This window comes from Danio rerio, chromosome 2, assembly GCF_052040795.2.
Source record: "Danio rerio strain M-AB ecotype USA chromosome 2, GRCz13ab, whole genome shotgun sequence".
NCBI lineage: Eukaryota > Metazoa > Chordata > Actinopteri > Cypriniformes > Danionidae > Danio > Danio rerio.
This window is the reverse complement of record NC_141022.1, coordinates 31,290,001-31,313,349: the sequence shown is the minus strand read 5'-3', so window position 1 is coordinate 31,313,349 and position 23,349 is coordinate 31,290,001. Positions and strand designations below refer to the sequence as shown.

The 23,349-nt window shown below is 38.0% G+C and overlaps 1 protein-coding gene across 3 annotated transcripts in view; it reads left to right on the top strand.

Annotated features, from left to right (window-relative positions):
- tgs1 (trimethylguanosine synthase 1) overlaps nt 1-23,349 on the top strand; it is a 39,580-nt gene that overhangs the window by 9,878 nt on the left and 6,353 nt on the right. For 2 of the 3 annotated variants that reach the window (NM_001423263.1, XM_087238737.1), the window contains 4 exon segments: nt 631-717; nt 791-968; nt 5,967-6,297; nt 6,431-6,592. In NM_001423263.1, coding sequence (NP_001410192.1) covers nt 631-717; nt 791-968; nt 5,967-6,297; nt 6,431-6,592 — 758 coding nt within the window. 3 annotated transcript variants of the gene reach the window in all.

Below are 23,349 nucleotides of genomic sequence, written 5' to 3'. Positions count from 1 at the left end.
CTAGGTTAATGTTTGAAGTGGTTTGAGTGTGGCCAGCAGAGGGTGCTTAGCTTGTGGTCTGTGTGAGTCCTAATGCCCCAGTATAGTAAACTATACTGTCAGTGAGCAGTCTTTTGGGTGAGATGTTAAACCGAGATCCTGCCTCTCTATGATCATTAAAAACCCCATGGCACTTCTCGTAAAGATTAGGGGTGTAACCCCGGTATTCTGGCAATTCCAATTCCCTCCATCAGCACTTACCCGTCATGGCCTCCCAATCATTCTCATGCTCTGAATTGGCTCCATCACTGTCTCTCTACTACACCAATAGCTGGTGTGTGGTGAGTGGACTGGTGCTGTTGTCCTGTGGCTGCCGTCACATAATCTAAGTGGATGCTGCACACTGGTGGTGGTGTGGAGAGACCCCCCTCTCATGATTGTGAAGCGCTTTGGGGATAAGACCATACACGATAAATGTGCTATATAAATCCACATTACATTACAATATATATTGCAGAAAAACAAAATATTTCAATGTCAGTTTTTTCCAATAATATGCAGCCCTGATAGATAATGATTTATTTTTAAAGAGAATATGTAAAGAGGTTTTTAAAAAATATATATGCTATGAAACTGCTGCTCTACTTACAGTCATGAGCTGGATGCCGAGGAGATTGCGGAGGTACCAGTCGAGGAGGCTTGGGATGCTCTTGGCCTAAGACGGGGTTTACAGCCAAAGTAAGACCCCACACATACATTAGACTTTTTGATAACAGTCAGAGCCTCTACTAACATTCTTTTGTCCTGGCAGGTTTGAGAGTGTGGTGAAGCTGAAAGCAGGCCAGGGTTCATACACGGGCAGACGGCGAGAGGACAGAAAGCCCCCTGAGCAAAGAAGAAAAGCAGCCTGCAAGATCAACAAGCACATCTTCTTTACAGATGATGGGCCGCAAACCACAAAGCCAAAGATCAGCAAAGCTCTTCAAAAAGTGAGTTGGTTAGTGTTGCGCATACAATTAATTTTTAGAGAAATAATTTGTCAAAAATGTAGCCAAGAAAATTAAGACTGAACTACAGGATACAACTCAACTAGGAGAAGTCAAGCATAAGAAATAAAAGAAAAGTTAAACTTTTCTTTAATAGCAACTAAAGTATATTTGAAGCTTTCATATTTAATTTCCACATGTAGATATTTAAATATGGCACTTGCACATATGCCATCAGCGGTGTTTGACTATTTGGTTCTCTTTTATCTGCATAATTACAAAGTACAAATGCAAAAGTGAAGTAACACAAATGTGAATGTGGAAAAGGAACTTATTATGCAGAAATCACTTTTATAAGGTTTTTAAACACAGTTATGTGGTTCAGTGTGTAAATATAGCCAGCCTCTGATGGTGAAAATTAATTCATTTTGTTTTTATAATCACACTTCATAAAAACAGTCTGCAGAAACACTTTGATCGACATTCTCCGTTTGCACATGCCATCAGAGGAGGAAAGCCCCGTCCATTAGAGACAACCAATCCCTCTCATTGACGGCCCTAAGTGAGAAGCAAATCGAGTTTTCACACAGTACCTGCTGAAAATAATGTCAGCGGCTAAAGCCTGTTTCACACCGCAAGCGTGAGCAGCGCAAGTTTTTTTTTTGGCGTTCATGTTAACAGATTAGACTTTTCATACTGCATGCAGAAGCAGCACGTCAGCTTGATGCATGAGCGCAACTAAAGTGCTGCGATTGTTTCGGCTCTGGATCCATTTTTGCCATGCTGCTCATGCCCAATTAAAGTGACAGTACATTGATAATGACCAAAAACACAACAAATGACAGTAAAAAAAGTAGCAATTTTACCCAATAAATGCATCGATAATATCCACAGATTTTTATATATTCAATCAAATGAACTTAAACTATTAAAAACTGCAACAAATATTTATTTGGGCCCAAACTACAAAACTTTAAAACAATTAGTATTAGTTTTGCTTGAGTTGCTCACTAGTTTGATCATGTATAAATATTATTATAACTATAGGCCTACATCATCCTGACAATCAAAAACAAAATGATATGATACCACAGGCAATTGTCCTCTAAGTGCATCTTAAAATACATGAATGACACTCCTCATAGAGATTGAGAAGCAAACAGTTCTTTAGGATCTATTTTATTTGTAAAATAAAGACTTGCGGGGTAAGGAAAAAGCATTGAAATTGCTGTGGGCCTTGGTGCAGATAAAAAAAAGATAGATAGATAGATAGATTTGTTGGGTGTTTTGTGCTTAAAATTTTTACAAACACACTCTAGGGACATCAGAGACTTCATTCATTCATTCATTCATTTTCTTTTTGGCCTAGTCCCTTTAATAATATGGGGTTGCCACAGTGGAATGAACCGCCAACTTATCCAGCATATGTATGCAGTGGATGCCCTTCCAGCTGCAACCTATCTCTGGGAAGCATCAGAGACTTATTTTACATCTTGTAAAAAGAGGCATGATGGGTTCACTTTAAATTTGCCTGAAGATGTTTTTGGCTGTTTGGGCCACTCCTGTCAGCTATGAACAGGAAACTGAGGCTACAATTTGCACAGGCTCACCAAAATTGGACAATAGAAAATTGGAAAAACATTGCCTGGTCTGATGAGTCTCAAATTCTGCTGCAACATTCAGATGGTTAGGTCAGAATTGGGTGTCAAGAACATGAAAGCATGGATCTATCCTGCCTTGTATCAACAGTTCAGGCTGCTGGTGGTTGTGGTGGAATAAAGAGCAAATCATCTCAGACTGGTTTTTTGAACATGACAATAGAGCACCTTTGGGATGTGGTGGAACAGGAGATTCGTATCATGAATATGCAGCTGAAAAATCTGCATCAACTGCGTGATGCTATCATGTCAATATAGACCACAATCTCTGAGGAATATTTCCAGTACCTTGTTGAATCTATGCCAGAAAGGATTAAGGTAGTTCTAAAGGCAAAAGCAGGTTCAACCCAGTACTTGTAAGGTATACCTAATAAAGTGGCCGGTTAGTGTATATGTCTGCTGTTATTTTCAGCCTCATTACTTTAGGCTTCAGTCTCACATGCTTATTTACATATTGTTATAATATGCAGTTTTTTAACATTATTATCAATGTTGAAAACAAGTTTGTTCAATAACATTGTGATAAACGTGAAACATATTTTCAGAATTTTTTCATGGATAACAAAAAAAATTTATGTAAAAACTTTATATAACAAAAACATTTTACAGTCATGTATCATCAAGTTAATGCATAACAAAATGTGTGATATTTGTAGTCTCTTGTGCTTAAACTAGGCACCCTCAACTCTGCTGCTTTAGCCAAACGATGAAATCCTCATGTTTGCGTTACCAGGTTCCCCGAGGTTTTATTGACAGATGGATTTTGTAGGCTTACCTGTAAGATGTATCATTCTGGTCGCCTTTTCACAGATCGTTGGAGCACAGTGCAAATGGTTCAGAGTTTGTGTATGTGTGTGTAAAATGGGCCCAGATCCAGCAGTTGAGACTGACACTTTATGCAGTCTTTTTTCATGCGTCCCATCAGAGCATCTTCAGCCACCGTCAAACAGACAGAGATACTCCAACCTCCAGTTTCACCCCTGACACACACAACACACACACACACACACACACACACACACACACACACACACACACACACACACACACACACACACACACACACACATTCACACAGCTGTCAAACTTGCACAGAGTTCAAACCCTCACTCTTCATCATGGCCATTCCTAATATTCAGGAAACAAGAGATGAGTTGTTGTTAATGCACCCAGTTATCTTTTAAATGGACTTTATCACAGCTGATTTTAAGTTTAATGTCTGATTGGGTTTCAGGTAAAGCTGGATTTTAGCCAAAGAACAGACTGGACCAATTTACCGCAGTGCTCTTCAATTGATTTCTCTGTAGCACAAATTGATCTGGTGAAGGACGAAAACTTTACTGCAACCAGACATTATCAGCGGTATCTTTTCAGGCTGGATGCCCAAACAAGACTTTAGGCTTCTTTTATCATGTTGAGCCCTGCATTTCTGCTAGCGGTAGTATTATATGCTAAGGCTGATATTTTTTAAATCCAAGGATCCATCACATTTTCACAAGTATGCAACTTAATTGTGGATCTCTCATTACCTAAGAGAATAAATTAAGGATTTTGCATATAATCTCCTAAACAGGTCTTGTTTTACAATTTAGTGTGAACATGTCATGGTCAGAAGCAGCTTTACAAGATATAACCAGATAAAACCAGATAATAACTGGTAGTGCTGTCGCCTCACTGCAAGAAGGTCGCTGGGTCGCTGGTTCGAGCCTCGGCTGGGTCAGTTGGCGTTTCTGTGTGGACTTTGCATGTCCTCCTTTTCCTTTGGGTGCTCCGGTTTCCCCCACATTCCAAAGACATTGGGGAACAGGTGAATTGGGTAGGCTAAATTGTCCGTTGTGTGTGTGTGTGTGTGTGTGTGTGTGTGTGTGTGCGTGTGTGTGCGTGTGTGTGCGTGTGTGTGTGTGTGTGTGTGTGTGTGTGTGTGTGTGTGTGACATTGGGGAACAGGTGAATTGGGTAGGCTAAATTGTCCGTTGTGTGTTGTGTGTGTGTGTGTGTGTGTGTGTGTGTGTGTGTGTGTGTGTGTGTGTGTGTGTGTGTAAATAAGTGTGTGGATGTTTCCCAGAGATGGGTTGCGGCTGAAAGGGCATCCGCTATGTAAAAACGTGCTGGATCAGTTGGCGGTTCATTCTGCTGTGGCGACCCCGGATTAATAAAGGGACTAAGCCGAAAAGAGAATGAATGAATGAATGTAGTTTGGAAACATTGCAAATGATGGAAGAACATTTCGACAAGTCTCAATAAAGAAAGGGTTTGAAGCACATATTTGATGCATAGTTAACATATACACAAGTAAATCCATTACTTCTTTACTAAAAGGAAGTAGGCCTATAACTTACAAATTAATCTGTATATATTTTACTTGCTGTGTTGTGAGCCCAGCAATCACTGATGCTTCATTTACCTCCTCACTTGTGGCTTTTTTCGGCAAACTTGTAAACAAACACTTGTGATCGGTTCATGACATCGGCCATATTGGTGAGTACCGAACGAGTAATAAAATGTGATTATTGGCCAATACCGATCTCTGGCCGATCAATCAGAGCATTTCTAGTTCAAAGTGTTCAAAAGGTCAAAATTATTTAAACATACCTAAAATGAACAGTAATAAAACATTTAACATTATTAAAAAAACACATATCCTTCAAATAAAATCTGTTCTTTTACACCTTCCAATTATCCCATACTGAGAAAAAAAAAATAAAAATAAAAGAAATAATGAGCAGAACATTTAGTTTTCAGCATTATTATCTAGAAATAAATTACATGTGTTAAAAATTAAAAATGTTATTGATGGATTTTGTTTTAGTTAGCTTTATAGACGCATTTCAAAAACATTAACAGGGTGTCTGCAGGGTCTTAAAAAGCTAAACTTTCACTGTAATGTAAGTAAAGCTATTCAATTGGTCCGACATCCATCCAATGACCAACAATACATCTCAAAAACAAAAAAGAGATACAACTCACAACAGCTGTTAGACATTTTTTACAGCAAATTCCCCAAATTAAATTCTCTAATCAGGGGGAAAAAATCTCATTAAATTACAAGGCCATTAGAAAAAAAATCTTCCCTTTAGAAGTCTAAAATTTTATCCTTAATGGTCTTAAAGGGTCTTAAAAGGGTCTTAAATTTGACTTGATGAAACCTGCAGAAACCCTGATTAAATATTTTAGTACCTGTAAAATTAGCTGTTAATCTGTATGCCTTTTTTAAAAACTAAATATTGTTCAAAAAGCAGTTTGACATTTCATAATACTGTAGCAACTACAACAGTTGAGGCAGTAAAATTTTTGTTTTTTTCTTTTATATAAAACCTCTGTATTGACTCACATCTTGGACTCAGGTCCAGAGTTTCCTCCAGCAGGTCCAGACTGATGCAGACTCTGAGGACGTGGCCACAACATCCATGCCTGAACCTCTTATTGGGCCATTTGACAAAGCGGAAATGGCCAGTCTACCTACACGAAAAGAAGATGAAGAAGAAGCCAGTAATGATACAGATGAAGAAGACTGCGAAACGACTCCACAACCAAGTAGAATTTGTGAGGAACAACAGCATATCATACCAGATCTAGAAGAAAGACATGATGATGAAGCTGATCCCAGAGGAGAACTGCAGCCGCTGGATGTCCCTGACTTCTTGCTCCCTGATGCTCATGAAGACACTAAGAAAGGTGAGGGTTCACTGCTTTACATCTTACAAATGAGATGTTTTCTGTAAAATACAAGCCATTGGTGAACACAATCAGGCTTCTTGTTTGATTCTCATTGGCAATTTGACAATTGTGCTGTTTGCTTTCCCAACAGAGAGTGTGCAGGCCTTTAAAAAGAACAAGAGGAAGAAGAGGAAGAGGAGGAAGGATGTGGAGATGCCACCTGAGATTGCAGCAGAACCTGAGCTGGCCAAATACTGGGCTCAGCGATACCGTCTGTTTTCCAGGTTCGATGAGGGCATCAAACTTGACCACGGTGAGTCAGCATGAAGCAAAGCTTTAGTTTAGACTTTTAGACAAATGTTGGTTTAGTCTTTTATCTAAAGTAATTTATTGCTGCAGCATAAGAGATGGTAAACGGATTGTTCATCTGAAAATGAAAATTCAGTCATCATTTACTCCACTTGTTTCAAACCTCAAAAGTTTTTTTTTTCTTTTAAAAACAAAAGAGGATATTTTAAAGAGCCCATATTATACATGAAATAGGGTCATATCTTGGTTGTAAGGGTCTCCAACAACAGTCTCATATGCATGCAAGGTCAAAAAACACTTTCATGGTCTTATAATCTGCATTTATTTTTACCTAATTATTCCAGCGACTCCTGTATGAATCGTCCAGTGATTAATTTGTTCCCAAACCCCTCCTTAGCGCGAAGCTAATCTGCGCTGATTGGACCAATGACAGTCTGTTGCGATTGGTCAACTGCCTTCAGTCAGAGAGTGAAATGGCCAACAGCTAATCAGCAATTTAAAAAGTAATCACAGTTCATACACGCTCGGATTTTAGCTGCCACACACACACAAAAACATACACACACCTCCGGACGACAACGCTCCCGCCCGCACCCGCCAGGTTTTAGCCTGAGAACCCGCTCCGTTTTCTGCCCGCCGCGCCCGATCTCGCTAGAGCGGGGGAGAACACAACCAAAAGTCACCCAGCTATACAGTCCAGACAGCCAAGCTGTATGTATAAACACACACACAGCACCAAGCACACAAAACTAGCTCTCTCTCTCTCTCTCTCTCTCTCTCTCTCTCTCTCTCTCTCTCTCTCTCTCTCTCTCTCTCTCTCTCTCTCTCTCACTCTCTCACTCTCATACGCGCGCGTGTGCACTAACACACACAAGCACACTCTCTCTTTCTCATTCGCATAGCAATATCCGTGATATTGCAAGACAGCCCGCTCCCGTCCCAAATTAAACCCGTTAACGACCGCTCCCGCGATTTATTCGGAAATTTATGCACAACTCTACCTCGGAGCTCCGTCAACAAAGCAGCACCCGTCGCGTTTTTAACGTGACTTTGCACGCGATAAGAGAATATAGCCAGTTAACCTGATACAGTACACTCGGTTACAAGTAACAAATCACAACTAAATACATTTGCAAGCTAGAGTCAACGAGGCAACAACTTTAACCGCACGTACTTACACTTGAGAAAGGTAGGAAGAAACCCATCCTGACGTCAATCAGTAAGTTACTCTTTACTGATCCTTCCTTTAACAAACGCCGATGAAGTATTCTTTGTAGCATGTAGTTTCCAGAAGTTTCCAGTAGTTTCCAACTGCTTGGCTATAATGCTGATGTTTCATCTTTGGGTAGAGACTCGATATAATATCCATCTGCAGTGTGACTTCAATCGACCGGCATGTTTGTGTGCGTGTGTTTGTGTGTGTGTCTGGGTTTCTGCGTCAGAGGGCGGGGCCTCAGGTTTAAAATCTCCCGGGTTTGCGCGTGCACGTGAAAAACTTTGTTTCGTTCGTACGTCATGGCGAAACACCTAATGAATCGGTATCAAGGCGACTCGTTTGAAGCACTATGAGTCGACTCTTTTATAGATGAATCAACCGTTTTAAACACTGTATTCTTACAGATTTAAGCCTTAGCTGGATACTTCACTTCACTTAGAGCTGTGTTACACACTACATGGAGGGGAATTTTCAAAAACCCATAATATGGGCTCTTTAAAGAATGTTGATGTCTAGTGGCCCTTGACTGTTTTTTCTACTATGGAAGCCAATTACTACCGTTCTTCAAAAAAAAAAACTTAGTGTTAAATAGAAAAAAAAATTAACTCATAATTTCATTTTTATTTACAGAGCTAGATGAAAGAGATAAAAAAAAACTTTTGATGAAGTTTTATAACCATAATTTAACAGTATTGTTTACTTGCATGTGTTTTAGCAACACAACATTTTACAGTATACAGATTTAGTAGACCTATTTTGAATGAAGATGACGATAATTTGAGTACTGCATTGATGACATGAAATAGTTTACGTGAAAACTGATTTGTAAAATACCTACTGTACATGAGAATCTATGGTTAAATAGATATTACAGACCATTGTCACATTGTTTTTGTTTTTTTAGCTTTTTATAAAAATTCTGAATTTATAGTTAGTCAGAATCAATCCTGCTTTGAAAAGCTGGCACATTAAGTTTGTGCTGGTGTGAATGCACATATTTATCCTATTCCAAATTCCAATTCCAGCCTAATTTCGCTACATGTAAAAGTGTATGTGACAAATAAAGGCTTGTCATCATCAAATATTTATCTTCACACTGTATTTAACTTTCTTGGTCTAAATATGCCCTAAAGGTATAGTTCATTAGGGGTGTCAAAATGTATTGTTTCTTCGGTGCACCGAAATGCAGACGCGGACAAATCTGTGTCGGTTCAGTAATAATCGTAACCGGTTATTGTGTACTGACGTCATTTATCTCATTTGCGATATGTCGCCGCAGCTTACTATGGCGAGTTAGGCGAGCGCAAATGTTTACAACTCTCCAACTACTCAAAAAGGCAGAAGCTGTGCACATTTTTACTGCGTATATGTTTGCTGGACAGTCTTTTACTGACACTTACAGTAGAAGCCTTTTTATTACTGCGATTGAGAGAATAAATGTAAACTCCATTTCTCTTACTGTGGCCCATTTTTCTGTCTGCGATCGGCTGTTACAGCAATACTTCTGCTTACAGACACGAGTGCATGAGTTTTCTCCACCACGTCTATCATGGATCAGCTGTGATCGCAGCTGCAGTGTTGCCAGATGTAGCTGACTAATTCCAGCCCAAAAACTATCCAAAACCTGCCGAAATCGTTTATCAGTGTCACTCATCAGTGAACAGTGCCTGTGAAGTAAAATCTAAAATTGTGTATGGAAAGCATTGTCAATGCACCATGATGCACCGAGATATCGAATTGAACCGAATCGATGGCATGATAATCGGAACCGAACCGTGAGACCAGTGTAGGTTCACACCTCTATAGTTCATCCATAAATACATTTTTTTTATTTCTAAAACTCAAACTCAGGCCATAAAAGATGTATATTTTTTTGTCAGTAAATAATTGAAGTAGACTTTGAGCTGAAGCTGTGGTTCTTGGTTATTCATAACATTTAATGCTACAAAGAAAATTTTATTACATTTGACAGATAATTAATTGACTTAAAATAATTGTGCTTTTATGCGATTTATTGTCTATTTTGGGGCCCATGTAGAAATCTAATATATATCCAAATATAAACATATACTTACTTACTCCCAGGATAGTTTATATTAAAATTGATATTTAGCCACACCATATATTGGTGTTTCGTAACATCAAATTTTTATGAGGTGGTGAGTATGCGAATTGGGACACAGCATTACTCTGACTGAATTTGAAAGTGAAAGTAAAATGCCCGCATATTTGGAAGGGTGCCTATTGCTGCTTCCCTATTTGCATACTTATACTACGCATTAAAAGTATGTACTTTTTTGTGAAGGAAAAGTATACTTTTGAATGTGTAACAGCAGAGTATGCAAGCTTTGGGATATACTACTACCTCGTTAACAAATCTATGTGTTGCTTAGTTATGACACCTCTCAATCATCCACGCATCATCCACATTTCTGTCATATTAAATTTCCTACCTTATTGGAGAAACAGCAGCAGGATAATCTGCCATTCACGAGTCTTTCATGCAGAGAAACCTCCTCAGGTCATGGAATAATTATGCATTCAGACATTAATGTCCAAACATGTCTTTATGTAAGTTCAGTATTGCTGTTTCAGATGAAATATAACACAGAACACGTGATTTAAATATTTTCCAGTTGGCTAGATATTAATTAACAGTCAATCATACAGATATCTTTACTGAAGCCTCTCTACTTGACGGTCTCCACCATGTTTGTAGTTTATTTACACTTTTCACCCACATTTGTAGTTCTAATCGAATTCACATCCAACGCGCAAAGTACTGTGAGCAATATCAGCGGTTAAGAGTATGGACAGATCTACACTTAAAATTTTTACTGGAAATAGTAAACCGTCCAGGAACCTTTGGCATACTCTTTTCAACATACTACGATTTGGGACATACTAATTCTGTTTTGAAATACTATTTAGGATGTACAGTATGTGAAATAGCATCTATTTTTTATGTCACCTCCTTTTGGCTATTAAATGAATTACAGCAACTGCGCTCATCTGGAAAAAAAAGCACAGTTAGATTAAATAACCACCATTTATAACAGGTCTATTTGAGAGTCTAAAAATACGGTTAAAACAAAACTGAGTGCATTTACTGCAGTCTGCAGCACAAGATTTCTGTCTTGTAATTTACATATGCACAGATACAAAGATTCAAACGAAACACTGTAAGTAACATCAAGGAAACTCAGTTTAGAGCAAGACCTAGTTATTGTGTATAGGTTAAGGATTTTGAAGATCTTTTTTTGGAATAACATGCGCCAGTGAATCATTAACAGTGCGACCTGTGACTTTAAATAGAGAGGCACAGCATGAGCAGAGGGATGGAGCATGATGTCAGCATTGAGATGTATCGGTGTGTAGCAGCTGAAGGTGTGGGCAGACTGACTGAACTGGCTCTGTCTGCAGTGTGTGTGTGTGTGTGTGCGCTGCTGACGCTCGACACGGAGCCCCTCAATCCTCCTGCGTCAGACCACCGAGAAAGGGAGGGAGACTGCATATGAGAGGGAGCAAGCGAGAGCAAGACAGCAGGCAGCTTTTAGAGCGCACAGGAGGGCACTCTTTTCTTTCACGCGCTACGCTTTGCACAAATAGAGCGCTCAGCCTCAGAGGAGGATAACCTTTTAGCTCTGGTGCTTTACCTGTGTTCTTTACTCCACTGCCGCCTGCAAAGTGGGTCACTCTCTTAATGGATGCGGTTTATTAGGCCAAGCACAAGCCGCCTTGTTAATAGCTTTTCGTTTATCCCATTGTGTTTTATTTATCTCATTATGGCTGTTAGATCTACAGAGGAGACCTTGTTTGGTCTTTTTACCCTGTTTCATTTATCGCATAGCAAAGAAGGGACTGGAGATTGTGTAGTTACTGTATCTGGAATGTGAATGTTAGAGAATATTAATTAACTGTTAAGGCCTATATGTTCTGGAGGCCATTTGAGTGTGTGGTGAACTGATTGTCATGTTCATGAAAACAGTTTGAGATTTTTTTGTTCATGGATGGGCATGTTAAGCCGTTGGAAGTAGCAATATAGAAGAAGCACACTGTGGTGAAAAAGGGATAGACATAGTCACCAATACTGATTTGCCTTTAGTGCATGAGTCCCCAAACTTTTTCTTATGTAGGGCCAAAAACCATAGACTGTAAAAGATTTAGACGTTGTATCCGTGACGTCACCCATGGGTTTCTGAAGAGCGCACATGAAGCGACAAGTGGGCGTGGCAACCGGCGTCATTTTGTTCGCGCATAATCGCTTGTACCGGGGGTAACCAAACAAGGACAATTGTGTGAATTGTACCCTCAGTTTCCTATTCTTAGCTGACAGGAGTGGCACCCAGTGTGGTCTTCTGCTGCTGTAGCCCATCTGCCTCAAGGTTGGACATCTTGTGCATTCAGAGATGCTCTTCTGCATACCTCAATTGTAACGAGTGGTTATTTAAGTTACTGTTACCTTTATCAGCTAGAACCAGTCTGGCCCTTCTCCTCTGACCTATTATGTCACGTTTAAAGTCACTTAAATCACCTTTTCTGCCCATTCTTATGCTCGATTTGAACTGCAGCAGGTTGTCTTGACCATTAGAAATTTGTGTTAATGTCGGCGCAATAGCCTAGTGGTTAGCGCGCCGACATATGGTGCAAAAGCGAGTTCGAATCCCGGCTCGAGGATATTTCCCTACCCTACCCCCTTTCTCTCTCTCCCACTTCGCTTCCTGTCTCAATACTGTCCTATCTAATAAAAAAAGGCAAAAAGGCCAAAAATAAATCTTTAAAAAAAAAAAAAGAAGAAGAAATTTGCGTTATTGAGCAGTTGGACAGGTGTACCCAAAAAAGTGTCCGGTGAGTGTGAATTGCAACATCAAAAATTAATGAGATCATGTCCATGTGTTGTGCTATACAAGTCGATATATTGATAATTGTGACAGACCTAATCTTTAGTAACAATGTTTCAGCCACTCTGCATTCTTATTAATAAAGAGGGATAGTTTTACTGTTAGTTTACACCTATTTTTAATAGGTGTAGGAATTTTTGTAGTGTTTTGTACTATGCATCTTCGTATAATTTTTCTGTAGTTTTTTAAGTTAAAGTTCAATTTTAGTCACTTTCATTATTACATATGCCACAGTAACTCTGGTATTGGTTTAGGTTTTAGTATTTAATGGTGTTTATCTAGAGACCAAATGTCAAATACTTTTCTTTCTGGCAACATGGACTTTTTTTAGGATTTAGGAAAGTCCTCACAGATGGTGGGTGTTACCTTGAATTTTCCACCCTACTTTGAGTAATATATTTTATACGTCCTTCTCACTTTCGAATCATATCTCTTTTACTACATCTGGAATTCTGTTTGAAAGTGAGATCAGAGCCTGGTATCTATTCACTTATTCATGTCAACAGAGGCAGTAGCCCACAGCCATGGTGAGCCTCTTTTCCTTCAGCACTGCCTGATTGGTTGGAGGAGTAGATGAAGAGCGTGAGCTGAATTGTGAATCTCCTCCACCTTCACCCTAGAGAGAGGGGGATTACCTCAGGGCTACAGAGACGCAAACACGCTTTTACTACTGTCATACCCGATGCGAAGAGCCAAACAGCAAACACTTCTCTGACGTTAACATTACGTCAAGAGGTAGATTTTTAAACGAAATGAAGAACTTTGCTCTGTGAGTGTTTTGTATTATAGCATTATTTGACCCAGCTAAAGGCCACTGGCATGTGTTAACACTTTAGAGGCTGTACATACAGTACATGTAACCCTAGGCAACAGATAAGATATCAGGTTTCAGTGGTATATTTTTGGCAATAGCCAAAAATGAATGGAATAGCCAGAAATACAGGGCAGTTGCTGGCCAAAAGGGTGCCCTAAGCAAAGTTTTACTGTGGTGCCCCCACAGAAGAACAGAAACATACAAACATATGTATTTAAAGTATTTATATATATCAGGGTGTCTGCGGGGTTGTAAAAGGTAGTAAATAAAATTAAGGCCATTAAAAAGTATTAAAAAGTAATAAACGTCATCTGACGAAAAAAACAATTCAATTTGTGTTAAGTGCAGGCCTTTATTCTAAAATGTGCATGGATTTATTTATATGTTGAGAGTAGGACCTGAGCGATATCATGTTTGTTCGTGTGCGCACTGAAACAAACTTGGTACCCGGCTTTCATTCATTGATTAAATTAAAGCTAATTCATTTTTGTTGGGGGCTACTAAATTTTTGTCTGGTGCTCCTAAATTGTTTCTGTTGCTTTGAAATATTTAAAGTTGGGTACTAAGTAGCACCGGTGCTACTTAGTAAAAAAAATAAATTTTGAGCCCTGACTCCTAGAATCTATCGGCACAGTTCAGCAGGGTTGTCTAACTGTGCTGAGAATTCTGGGCTGAAAACGGCTGCGCCCTTCCAGGCATAGTGGAGAAACAACCTTAACCCTACTGAACTGTTCTTAGAAGAGCGGCTATTGACATTGATGACATATTTGACATTGATTAAATCCCTTAAATCTTTAAATTAAATCTTAATTAATTTCTTTGCTTTACCTAAATGTATATGTTATCTGCAATATGTTATTTCATTTGGAAAGATATTTCATTTACGCCACTATAGTTGCAGCTCTAAGTCGTGCTGTTATTAATTTTTTTCTTGAAGGTACTAAAAAAGGTAGTAAAAGGTATTAAATTCAACTTAAAAAGTTAAAAAGTACCGTTTACAAATGGTAAAACCCTCTCTGTACCTGTAGAGATGGACTACATCGTGTTTCTGTATCTGTGCAGCTGCTGGTGCCTCTGGAGCAGTGTTGGATGATTCATTCAAAGAAAAATTCATGACATTCATGGCTAGTCAAGCACTGTTCACAATGTTTACAAACTACAACCAAAATGTGGATTTAACTTGCACTATAATCTATAGTGACAAAAACTGACCTTTGCCGTCAGTTTAAATCAAAGACATTTGCCTTTTGTAAACATTTAACAAGTACTTTTCAACAAAAACATATTGTTAACATAGTTAACATTAAAGAATCCATGTAATGAAATGGTTTATGGCCTGTGGTTTTATGGTAATTTGACTCATTTTATGTTTTGATCTTTCAAAAATCACAGAAAATTAGTCAGTTTTGTTATCTCATATAGTAGTGTACAAAGAAGAAAAACTGGCCAATAAAAAACACACAAATTCACCAATGTTAAGACTAAAGAGACTTTATTGTCAGTGCAGAGATACAATGAAATTAAATTGGCAGCTCTCAGAGAGAACAGCAGCAATAAGCCATGTATAGAAATAGACAAAATTATAAACAAAGATAACTGCACTGAATTATAAAAAATAAAACATACAGTGAAATACTTGAGTGCAATGCATGTGTATGTTGTTGGTGTGCATACAGAATTGAAAAGTATTGCAAATTAATAATAGCCTAATAAGAACAGAGTTTATGTAATTATCAGCAACATGGGGAAGAGGGGCAAATGGATTGGTTAATTACAAAAAGTTACAAAACATGCCCTATCATAGTTCAAAACACTATGCATTGCAGCAAAGCAAAAAAAAAAAAAATTACTTTAACAACAAATCAGGCAGAATTGGTGCAGTTGGGTGAAGTTTCCAGATTCATGGACGTTAGCTGAAAGTGATGCACGGGATTCATCTCTGCTCCAGACTCTTGTTGTCTTTTCTTGATGCAAGTTGCAAGATGCATCAATTATAATCATTTGCTGGTAGCAGCCACAAACATAAGTGGGCTGGGGCGCACACACACACGGAAAAAAATTACGTCACATGTTTTTTTGCGTTCGTCATTAAATGCATTTTTTTTTTACTGTATTTATCAACATATTATCTATATATTTTTATTTACAATATTTTTTTTTTTTATTTAGTTTATATTATTATTACTGAATAAATATTAAATATTTTTATGTGAGCAACCGAGATGGTGCCCTCCTCTGAAGTTGGTGCTCTACGCAACCTGAGTACTCTGTGTATAGGGAGCAGCGGTACAGCAGAAATACATTGAAGGGTCAAATTTTTCTTTTATTCCAAAGCTCATTAGAATGTTAAGTAAAGATCATGTTTTATTCGGATGTTTTGTAAATTTCTTACTGTGAACCAAATCTAAACTCAACTTTTGATTAGTTATGTGCATTACTAAACATTTTATTTCTGGAAAGATTAAAAAGTGATTTTCCTCAGTGTTTGGATTTCTTTATCTTTTCTTCTTTTTTTTTGAGCCTTCATTTTCTGGGTTTTCAAATAGTTGTATCTCCATACAGATTGTTCTGACCATACATCAGTGGAAAGCTTATTTATTCAGCTTTCAGGTATAAATCTCAATTTCAAAAACCTGACAAAGCGCAAGTTTTTTGGGGTCCAGCATTTGCTAAAAAAGACCATTGATGTCTTTGATCTATGGTGCTGTCGAAGAGAATCTTACAGATTCTGTGGACACCAAAAGTATTGGACAAGTGCTATAGTGCATCAATATGGATCTGCCATTAGGCGGAAAAATCACAATACTTAGGTTAGCATACTTTGTGCTTGTATTGTATTCCCATTCATTTGGGAAAAAAAACTGGATGATCAGTGGCAAAAAGAATATAAAGACGTTGATTGGACAGTCAAAGTTGACACTGGCCTCAAAATGGAACAATTACAAGAAGCAGTACGGGATTGGGAAGCATAGAGAGCACCGGCCCATTCGACACTCATTACATAAGAGTCGTCATATATATATATATATATATATATATATATATATATATATATATATATATATATATATATATATATATATATATATATATATATATATATGTAATATCAGAATTGTGATGTAATCCATTCGTTAGGACTGCAGAAAGAAAGAGAGAGAGAGAGAGGGCCCACGTTCTTCTAATTTTATTGTCATTTTGTATAACTTTGTCAGGTCACATCTGATGTGAAAACTTCTCACTTGGTTAGTATGAATCACTTTTTTGTAATATTTTTTTCTGGTGAATTGTGCTCAACATAGCAAGTAAATAGCATTGTTTTGATTGTTTTAATTGTAAAATTCAGCCCTACATGAATCCATCTAGCCACAGATACTTTTATATGGCAAAAATTCAAGATGTCATCTAGATCAGTGGACCCCAAAGTGGGGATCGGGACCCCTTGGAGCGTCGCGGGACAATGACAGGGTGATTTCCAAAAGTCAAATAAGTTTTATTAAACTATTAGAATTACCATGTTTTAATCATAACCTACAGAAGATTAAATAAAATAATGTTTTGATAGTAAAAAACAACATTGTGCAAATGAAAAGCCATCAGCCTTTATTTTTTAAAGGAACGGTGTGTTTACAACACAAAACAGCATCAGCTGCAGCAAATTGATTGCACAGCACCAGGTTAAACTTTGACACCTTTATGGCAATCAAATACATTAAAAATAATTAAAGGCCACAACTAAACATTGAGAATGATCTCTGGTTAATGGTCTCTAAAATTAAACCAAGAATAGACTTGTGCTGAAAACATTGTGTCCACCAGTCTCTTTAGCTGAGGTTAATATTAGATTCAACTAATTAATAGTCTAGTTGTTAGACTGTTGCACTTTTTCGTGTTGTCAGTATGCTCATGTTTATATACTGTAGGCCTATTGTTGTGTGAGAAACGTTTGCGTATTTATAACAACCTAAGAGAAATTGGGGGGTCGTGAGTCACTGGCATTGTTATTTTTGGGGTTGCGGGCTGAAAAGTTTAGGAACCCCTGATCTAGATAATATTTTTAGAAAACTCTTATACTTTATCATGGTGAGGACTGCACGGTGATGCAGTAGGTAGCACGTTCTTCTCATAGCAAGAAGGTTGCTGGTTCGAGCCTCAGCTGGGTCAGTTGGTGTTTCTATCTGGAGTTTGCATGTTCTCCCAGTGTTCTTGTGGGTTTCCACCGGGTGCTCCGGTTTCCCCCACAAGTCCAAAGACTTGTGGTACAGGTAAATAGGGTTGGCTAAATTGTCCGTAGTGTATGTGTGTGAATGAGTGTGTATGGATGTTTTCCAGTGATGGGTTGCAGTCGGAAGGGCATCTGCTGCACAAAACATATGTTGGATAAGTTGGCGGTTCATTCTGCTGTGGCGACCTCAGATTAATAAATGGACTAAGCTGAAAAGAAAATGAATGAATGAATGTATCTTGGGGAAATGTACATAATTTAAATGAAAACTTCAGTATTTACATTAATAAACGATATTTAATAATAATAAGGTGACTTCAAACATTTTTGAAACATTATTCAAAAATTAAAATTATTAAAGTTTACTGAGAGTAAACTTATTACATTTTATAGAGTTCTTTTGGAATATTGTTGATCATCTCCTTACCACATATTAATGTTGGATTGCGGGGCAAGCAAACAATTAGTTTTTGCAAAAATTTTGAAAGTTTTTCAAAGATTTTGCATGCATTAAAAATTAGTGATCTGGGCGATTTAGGTCAGGGCCAAATTGTTGTGGTGATATAACTGGGTAAGAGTATCTCTAAAGCTGCAGGGTTTGTGGGTTGTTTCCGATTAGCAATGAAAACAATTGACCAACATTGGTCTGAGAATAGACAAACCACAAAGCGGTGATGCACAAGGCCAACAAAAGCTATCCGGTCTGCTCTTATCCACCTGTCACACTATATTTCAATGCTGTGTCACATCATCTACAGTAATGTAAAAGTGTAGTGAGCTGTGTAGCTGCAAACCAAATCAAACTGCCTTTGATGACTGATGTTCAGCAACTAATGCCGAGTTCAGACTGCATGATTTTAAGCACGATTTTGACTCGCCGACTGGTTTTGAGAAATTGCCGATAAATGCCTGAAATCACAGGCAAATCGGTTTACACAGTGCGAACTGTCAAAGACGTGATCTAAAAAAGAATCGCTGATAAGTCGCCGATGCCTGTGAGATATTTGGCTTGCTAAATATCTGGATGTTGGCGATTCAAATCATGCCGTGTGAAATGAGTTTTGACTGACAATAACATCGGCGATCACCTAAAGCCAACGAGAGAGCAGCATTCACATGTGTGTGTACCTGCAGGCCAGCAAGAGGCTGGGGGAGAAGTTAAAAGTGCTCATTTTCAGTTTATTTGGACCCAAGAAATGGAGGAAAAACTAGCAGAAATTTGGCAGGAGCACATGTGTCGTTTTGACGTGTCATCTGAGCAAAACCACAACCGGGTCAAAAAAAAAAAATTGAGAAGAAATTACAAATTCCCTTCAAACCCAGGTGAGCAAATATGTACATTTTCTACCCCATAAAAGGCTTCTTTCAGTTCATTTCAATTCAATTAAATTCAATTCAGCTTTATTTGTATAGCGCTTTTACAATGTAGATTGTGTCAAAGCAGCTTCACATAAATGGTCATAGTAACTGGAACAGTGTAGTTCAGTTTTTAGTGTTTAAGTTCAGTTCAGTTTAGCTCAGTTCAGTGTGATTTAAAATCATTACTGAGAGTTCAAACACTGAAGAGCAAATTCATCGATGCGTAGCTCTACCAATCCTGAACCATGCGAGCCAGTGGCGACAGCGGAGAGGGGAAGAAAAACTTCACCTGATAGAAGTGAAGAAAAAAAACCTTGAGAGAACCAGACTCGAGTTGGGCACGACCATTTTAATTTCTCCGCTGGCCAAAAGTCTTGTGCAGAGCTTCAGTCACCGCGGTGGAGGCTTTTTTCTCGTTATGTAGTTAATATCAAAATATACACTATGTGTTTTTGGTTGTGAGATGTAGTTTGGAAAAAGTTGTCAGCGACTTCCTATTGTAAAGTCATGCAATGTAAAAAGCCCCTGTCGCCGATCCATCTTGCAGTTTAAATAAAGTAGTGACAAAACGCAAAACCCAAATAGTCATGCAGTGTGAAAACATCTGTGACACGACTATTGTGAAAATAAATCATGCAGTCTGATCTCGGCATAAGGGCCCACGATGAGCCGGCAAGTGTGGGAACGTTGATCAGTAGGACATAGTCACCTGCTCTGATAAATGCTGATTCTTTTACATTGTATATAAGGCTGTGTGGGTGCTGTTTTTATGGACAACCAATGACACCAGGGTGCATTGTGGAAGTGATGGAAAAAGCCAGTGAGGGAAGCATGATTGAATCCTACAAGACATTTTCAAGAGTCGACAACAGTGTATTAAGTCAGGTTGGGCGTAATGCTTTCCTTAATGCTCAGATTTGTAGAATAATAATTTTAGGTTATTTAGGGATTATAAGATGACTTGTCTATATTCCAAAGCATGTTATTTGTAGATAAAACTAAAAGATATATATATATATTTTTTTTTTTATTGATTAAGTTATTTGGTGTAAATCTGGCACCTGGTGGTAAATGTGCTAATTATCTGGCAAACTGCAGTTAACTGGCAGCGTTATGTTGCAGATTTCACTGGCGTTGCAAGATGGCGAGCCTTTATAATGTGACTGTGGAGATTATGGCCGAAGGGAGACCCTTGATAGCATGCCAGAGAAGCTGGTTGTTTCACATTTGTAATTTCTAGAACACCGATTGAAACTGACTCATTCACCACAAAAGTGGCCGGTTGTCCACAAACATGCAAAAACAAATCAAATGCACAAGAGGAGAGGATAGCATGCAGAATCTTAATGGGCAATTAGGCTACATGGCAGAATTTGTTAATCAGAATAGGTTCTTTTCATTGCATTTAAAATGAAACATGGACAGTGAGTGAGTGTGCGTTGTAAGTGAATCGTGGTAACATCGCAGTGAGGCTCTTAGGCCCCATTTACACTAATACATTTTAGTTTTAGGTTTTGCTACGGTTACTCCAATATCCTATATTTAGCAGTTCTTGTGTGTATTGCCTCCTCTTGTTGAATCACTGAATTCCCTCCTCGATTGTAAGTTTACTAAATGAATAAATGTATATGTGAAACATGGGAGGCCGAGAAAAATGCAAATATTTGGAGATAGCACTTTAATGCTTTTGTATCGGACTTCTTCAAGTGTTTCTAAGTTGTGTAGCTTTGATCCCCTCTGTATTTTGTGCTCCAAAAAGCGCATTCTCTTCACTTGAGGGCACCTGTATTTGTCAGGCTCCTGGTTCCACGCGTCGGCCACTCCACTCACTGTAAACAGGAAAAGCTGAACGCGGTTTCTTCAGACCAGTGATTGTTGCTTAAGCAGGTGTTGGATTCTCAGTGGACTGAAAAATACGAGAGGCGGAAAAACAGAGCTGTATTTGTGGAGGCTAAAAGCAGATGGTGTTTGGTCTCCACAGAATCAGCGGCGGACATGCTCCGTCAAACTCCAGTCTCTCTGAGCTGCTTCAACGCAAGTGCATCACCTTTAAAAACAGCCACACATCCAGATTCACGCTCACAGAATGATGAACTGTTTGGAGATACAGAGGGAAGATGCGTTATGATTTTCTTATCTTGATCGCATTGTATGGTTTTGTGAAGCTTCTCTCAGGAATATATATGGTTTGTGGCGTCTCATGATACAGGGGTGATGGTGATATTTTATATTGTTACAGATATCAGCTAGATCATGCTTTTGGCGCCAGAGGCTGCTTCTAATATGGAGCAAAGCTATATATTTAGAGAGGGAGAGACGCTGTTTGACGTCAGCAGAACAGAGCAAAGCTTCAGCTCTTCAAAAAGAGAATGAATGCTGCAGACGCCCTCTGCTGGTGAAAGCGGACACACTTCTCACACATTTCTTTTTAAAACGTGTTGAGGTTGAAAGGGGTAGCTCTGTCATCATTTACTCACCCCTAAATTGATCCAAACCAGTTTTAGATTATTTGTTTTGTTGAACACAAAATAAGATATTTTGAAAAATGTTGAAAACCTGTAACCATTGACATCCATAGTAGGACAAATACTCTCGATGTCAATAGTTATTTTTCCATCCACCTATTAAAAAAAGCTTAATGGCAGATTAAGATTTGCATGCATTTAGAAAAGGAGCATAAAACATGCACAATTGGATAAGAAACCTATTTATTGATAAGAAAAAACTGCACAAAAACTGATGGAAACGCATTACCCGAATAAATTCCAGCATGTGCATCAAATAAGCCATGTGATTTTATTTTAACAGATCATGAGATAACAAAATTGGGTGCAATGAGACAACATTAGCGGACAAAACAGCAGACCGACCACATTGTAAACATCTTAAATGTTGAGGGCGTTTACATGGACACCAATAACCCGATTTTAACCTCTGACGCATGCATTATGATCTATATATCTAAAAATATCTATCTAAATATATATCTATCTTTTCTTAGAATGGCTTAACTTGAAGTGCTCTAAAAAGAAATTGGGGAACATTTTTTGAAGGTACTAAATGATATGTTGCCATATGGCAACAACGTCCAATAGTGGATCTAATTTAGAAATTTCAAATTTAGAACTTTCCTTATAATTAATCGTTTTGTTGTTTGAAATGTTTGTTTTGATTTAGTTGGTGTTGTAGTATTATTAGCTTATAATACTGAACTTATAAATGAAACCTTATACATGTCTTTCAACAACTGATATTCCAACAGCTTTCATTTATTCCATTCTTTTTTTGCTGAATATTGTTGGATACAAATGTAATATTGTATTATCATGTATACAACATACAGCAGGTATAAATATTTCCTTCAGTAAATATTATAACAAATAAATAACACGTGTAATATATCTAGATGCATCAGATTAATGTAGCTATTAGCTAACAATGTTTATATATTATACTATACACTATTCTATGCCTGTCTTATATGCTAACTTATTTGAACTGTCACTATCACTGCTCTTATGTCCAGTCTGCATCTTTCCCATGGTCACTTAAACCCATCTCATCCTCACTTTCATCTGCAGGAAGAACCAGCTGACTTTTCTAGCTAGCTAACCTATTGCAATATTGCATGTTCCACTATTGCACAGTGTTGGCATTTGGTAAAACATAAATTTGATCGATTTACAAAAAATAATTTTAAGACAAACATTTTTGAGTTATCACATCATCATAACTTACTAGAGGTGATGTTTCAGATTTTTTTTGTGGATCTGACATAATTTGATCCTTTGTTTTTATTGACGCTTACATTTGCATTCAGCAACTACTTACAATAAACGCCAGTCTGTCAGAAATCATGCCACAGAAAAACACTGCAGGTTATGTGACTAAACCAAAGCACATCATTGGCTAAACTAAGGTCTTCTCTTTCCAACAAAAAAAAAAAAAGAATGTTGGTCTTAAAAAAACAGTGGCAGGAAGATAAACATAAATATAATGTTGTCATACGGCAACACCATGCGGTAGAGGATTGAGACAATATTCTGATTAAGAGTCTACCTTGTTAACCTTGATTTTTGATCAATTTAATCCAATTAAGGCATGTGGAGTATGCTGATTTTAGTTGCATTATTCAAGTGAGGTACAGACATGTAAATGCCTTAATCAAACTTTTACTATTGGGTATGATTTTCAACGCCTTTTGTGACAGGAAGTCTATATACACACGGCTGTTTGACACTATTCT